Raw genomic sequence first — 5,000 nt, 5'->3', positions numbered from 1 at the left:
TTACCCAGCTCTATGTTACCCAGCTCTATGTTACCCAGCTCTATGTTACACAGCTCTATGTTACCCAGCTCTATGTTACCCAGCTCTATGTTACCCAGCTCTATGTTACCCAGCTCTATATTACCCAGCTCTATGTGGCCCGTAAGGCTTCATGAACAGTCAGTAACAGACTGGCACAGCAACACTCACTGTGCTCTCTCCTGGGGAAGACCTCTCGTCTGTCTTCATCACAGAGAACTGGACATCAGCTGGGTCAGAACGCACCGACGTCTGGGGGGAGGGAGGGGGAGAGGGGGAGGGAGATGGGGAGAGAGGGGGAGGGAGAGGGAGAGGAGAGAGGGAGGGAGGTGAAGACGGGGGGAAGGGGAGAGGAGAGAGATGGAGGGAGAGGGAGAGGAGAGAGACGGAGGGAGAGGGAGAGGAGAAAGGGGGAGGGATGGGGAGAGAGGGGGAGGGAGGTAAAGACAGGGGGAGGGAGGGAGGTGAAGACGGGGGGAAGGGGAGAGGAGAGAGATGGAGGGAGAGGAGAGAGACGGAGGGAGAGGGAGAGGAGAGAGGGGGAGGGATGTAAAGACAGGGGGAAGGTGAGAGGAGAGGAGAGAGATGGAGGGAGAGGGAGAGGAGAGAGACGGAGGGAGATGGGGAGAGAGGGGGAGGGATGGGGAGAGAGGGGGAGGGAGAAGGGGGTGGGAGGGGGAGAGGGGGAGGGAGGTAAAGAAAGGGGGAAGGTGAGAGGAGAGAGATGGAGGGAGGGAGGGAGAACGAGAGAAAGGTTGATAGAGAAGTACTGTAGGATGGTGTGTTAATGTATGCTTTTATTTAACTAGGCAAGTCAGTTAACATTATTATTTACAATGACGGTGTTACCTGTCGGACGGTGTCTCCCTCCTGGTTGCTAATGGTTACGCTGCAGTCCTCGCTGCCCAGCGCCAACAGGTTCTGAGAACTCCAGCAGCCACAGGTGATACGCTTAGTGTGCTTTCCTGTGTGTGTGTGTGTGTGTGTGTGTGTGTGTGTGTGAGTGACAGAGAAAGAGAGTACGTAAGAATTTAAAGCCAAACACAATGATCTGTGTTGTTACCCAGGACAGTGTGTTGTTGTTACCCAGGACAGTGTGTGTTGTTACCCAGGACAGTGTGTTGTTGTTACCCAGGACAGGGTGTGTTGTTACCCAGGACAGTGTGTTGTTGTTACCCAGGACAGTGTGTTGTTGTTACCCAGGACAGTGTGTGTTGTTACCCAGGACAGTGTGTGTTGTTACCCAGGACAGTGTGTTGTTACCCAGGACAGTGTGTTGTTACCCAGGACAGTGTGTTGTTACCCAGGACAGTGTGTTGTTGTTACCCAGGACAGTGTGTTGTTACCCAGGACAGTGTGTGTTGTTACCCAGGACAGTGTGTTGTTGTTACACAGGACAGGGTGTGTTGTTACCCAGGACAGGGTGTGTTGTTACCCAGGACAGTGTGTTGTTACCCAGGACAGTGTGTTGTTACCCAGGACAGTGTGTTGTTACCCAGGACAGTGTGTGTTGTTACCCAGGACAGTGTGTTGTTGTTACACAGGACAGGGTGTGTTGTTACCCAGGACAGTGTGTTGTTACCCAGGACAGTGTGTTGTTACCCAGGACAGTGTGTGTTGTTACCCAGGACAGTGTGTTGTTGTTACACAGGACAGGGTGTGTTGTTACCCAGGACAGGGTGTGTTGTTACCCAGGACAGTGTGTTGTTACCCAGGACAGTGTGTTGTTACCCAGGACAGTGTGTTGTTACCCAGGACAGTGTGTTGTTGTTACCCAGGACAGTGTGTTGTTGTTACCCAGGACAGGGTGTGTTGTTACCCAGGACAGTGTGTTGTTGTTACCCAGGACAGTGTGTGTTGTTACCCAGGACAGTGTGTGTTGTTACCCAGGACAGGGTGTGTTGTTACCCAGGACAGTGTGTGTTGTTACCCAGGACAGGGTGTGTTGTTACCCAGGACAGTGTGTGTTGTTACCCAGGACAGTGTGTGTTGTTACCCAGGACAGTGTGTGTTGTTACCCAGGACAGTGTGTTGTTACCCAGGACAGTGTGTTGTTACCCAGGACAGTGTGTGTTGTTACCCAGGACAGTGTGTTGTTACCCAGGACAGTGTGTGTTGTTACCCAGGACAGTGTGTGTTGTTACCCAGGACAGTGTGTGTTGTTACCCAGGACAGTGTGTGTTGTTACCCAGGACAGTGTGTTGTTACCCAGGACAGTGTGTTGTTACCCAGGACAGTGTGTGTTGTTACCCAGGACAGTGTGTGTTGTTACCCAGGACAGTGTGTTGTTACCCAGGACAGTGTGTTGTTACCCAGGACAGTGTGTGTTGTTACCCAGGACAGTGTGTGTTGTTACCCAGGACAGTGTGTTGTTACCCAGGACAGTGTGTTGTTGTTACCCAGGACAGGGTGTGTTGTTACCCAGGACAGTGTGTGTTGTTACCCAGGACAGTGTGTGTTGTTACCCAGGACAGTGTGTGTTGTTACCCAGGACAGTGTGTTGTTGTTACCCAGGACAGGGTGTGTTGTTACCCAGGACAGTGTGTTGTTACCCAGGACAGTGTGTTGTTGTTACCCAGGACAGTGTGTGTTGTTACCCAGGACAGTGTGTTGTTGTTACCCAGGACAGGGTGTGTTGTTACCCAGGACAGGGTGTGTTGTTACCCAGGACAGTGTGTTGTTACCCAGGACAATGTGTTGTTACCCAGGACAGTGTGTTGTTGTTACCCAGGACAGTGTGTGTTGTTACCCAGGACAGTGTGTTGTTACCCAGGACAGTGTGTTGTTACCCAGGACAGTGTGTTGTTACCCAGGACAGTGTGTTGTTACCCAGGACAGTGTGTGTTGTTACCCAGGACAGTGTGTGTTGTTACCCAGGACAGTGTGTGTTGTTACCCAGGACAGTGTGTTGTTACCCAGGACAGTGTGTTGTTACCCAGGACAGTGTGTGTTGTTACCCAGGACAGTGTGTTGTTACCCAGGACAGTGTGTTGTTACCCAGGACAGTGTGTTGTTACCCAGGACAGTGTGTGTTGTTACCCAGGACAGGGATCTTGCGTGACGTCTGTTGGTTGTAGATCAGCAAGTTTCCTTTGTTGGTCCCGACAGCCAATAGGGGCCCAGCCTTCGACCACAGGATGAATGACATCTGGTCTCTATGGAAACCAACACAGACGGGAAGGAATACTGGGGAATGTTATGGCCTGGAAACAGTGTGTGTGTGTGTGTGTGTGTGAGGTGGGTGAGGTGGGTGAGGTGTGTGAGTCCAGCCCACCTCATGCCGCTGTCTATCTGTGAGGTCTTGTTGACGTTAGCGTCCCAGAGGTAAACGGAGCTGGACTTGTCAGAGATCACTGCCAAGATGTCTCCGTCCTTATCCCAGTCCATCCCTACACAACGCCTGGGTAGGAGGGAGGGAGGGAGGGAGGGAGGGAGGGAGGGAGGGAGGGAGGGAGGGAGGGAGGGAGGGAGGGAGGGAGGGAGGGAGGGAGAGAGACAGAGAGGGAGAGAGGGAGAGAGAGAGGGAGACAGAGAGGGAGAGAGGGAGAGAGAGAGAGACAGAGAGAGAGAGAGAGACAGAGAGGGAGGGAGGGAGGGAGGGAGAGAGGGAGACAGAGAGGGAGAGAGGGAGAGAGAGAGAGGGAGAGAGGGAGAGAGAGGGGAGGGAGGGAGGGAGAAGTGTTAGTATCGTCCCAGCAGGTCAGATGTATCAGTATGGTCCCAGCAGGTCAGATGTGTCAGTATCGTCCCAGCAGGTCAGATGTATCAGTATGGTCCCAGCAGGTCAGATGTGTCAGTATGGTCCCAGCAGGTCAGATGTGTCAGTATCATCCCAGCAGGTCAGATGTGTCAGTATGGTCCCAGCAGGTCAGATGTGTCAGTATGGTCCCAGCAGGTCAGATGTGTCAGTATCATCCCAGCAGGTCAGATGTGTCAGTATGGTCCCAGCAGGCCAGATGTGTCAGTATGGTCCCAGCAGGTCAGATGTGTCAGTATCGTCCCAGCAGGTCAGATGTGTCAGTATCGTCCCAGCAGGTCAGATGTGTCAGTATCGTCCCAGCAGGTCAGATGTGTTAGTAGCAGGTCAGATGTCTCAGTATGGTCCCAGCAGGTCAGATGTGTTAGTAGCAGGTCAGATGTCTCAGTATGGTCCCAGCAGGTCAGATGTGTCAGTATCGTCCCAGCAGGCCAGATGTGTCAGTATCGTCCCAGCAGGTCAGATGTGTCAGTATGGTCCCAGCAGGCCAGATGTGTCAGTATCGTCCCAGCAGGTCAGATGTGTCAGTATCGTCCCAGCAGGTCAGATGTGTTAGTAGCAGGTCAGATGTGTCAGTATCGTCCCAGCAGGTCAGATGTGTCAGTATCGTCCCAGCAGGCCAGATGTGTTAGTAGCAGGCCAGATGTGTCAGTATCGTCCCAGCAGGTCAGATGTGTTAGTAGCAGGTCAGATGTGTCAGTATCGTCCCAGCAGGTCAGATGTGTCAGTATCGTCCCAGCAGGCCAGATGTGTTAGTAGCAGGCCAGATGTGTCAGTATCGTCCCAGCAGGTCAGATGTGTCAGTATCGTCCCAGCAGGCCAGATGTGTTAGTAGCAGGCCAGATGTGTCAGTATCGTCCCAGCAGGCCAGATGTGTTAGTAGCAGGCCAGATGTGTCAGTATCGTCCCAGCAGGTCAGATGTGTCAGTATGGTCCCAGCAGGCCAGATGTGTCAGTATCGTCCCAGCAGGCCAGATGTGTCAGTATCGCCCCAGCAGATCAGATGTGTCAGTATCGTCCCAGCAGGCCAGATGTGTCAGTATCGTCCCAGCAGGTCAGATGTGTCAGTATCGTCCCAGCAGGCCAGATGTGTTAGTAGCAGGTCAGATGTGTCAGTATGGTCCCAGCAGGTCAGATGTATCAGTATCGCCCCAGCAGGTCAGATGTGTCAGTATCGTCCCAGCAGGCCAGATGTGTCAGTATCGTCCCAGCAGGTCAGATGTGT

General features: G+C 53.0%; 1 protein-coding gene across 2 annotated transcripts in view; it reads right to left on the bottom strand.

Annotated features, from left to right (window-relative positions):
• Positions 1-5,000, bottom strand: part of LOC110516832 (WD repeat-containing protein 19) — an 85,197-nt gene that overhangs the window by 73,825 nt on the left and 6,372 nt on the right. For both annotated transcript variants that reach the window (XM_090188333.1, XM_090188334.1), the window contains exons 4-7: positions 3,293-3,418; positions 3,058-3,173; positions 868-983; positions 190-270 (exon numbers count right to left, since the gene is read on the bottom strand). In XM_090188333.1, coding sequence (XP_090044459.1) covers positions 190-270; positions 868-983; positions 3,058-3,173; positions 3,293-3,418 — 439 coding nt within the window. The remainder of the gene's footprint in view (positions 1-189; positions 271-867; positions 984-3,057; positions 3,174-3,292; positions 3,419-5,000) is intronic.

This window comes from Oncorhynchus mykiss, chromosome 10, assembly GCF_057628025.1.
Source record: "Oncorhynchus mykiss isolate SJ-2025 chromosome 10, ASM5762802v1, whole genome shotgun sequence".
NCBI lineage: Eukaryota > Metazoa > Chordata > Actinopteri > Salmoniformes > Salmonidae > Oncorhynchus > Oncorhynchus mykiss.
The sequence above is the reverse complement of the archived record's forward strand: the minus strand, read 5'-3'. Positions and strand labels throughout refer to the sequence as shown.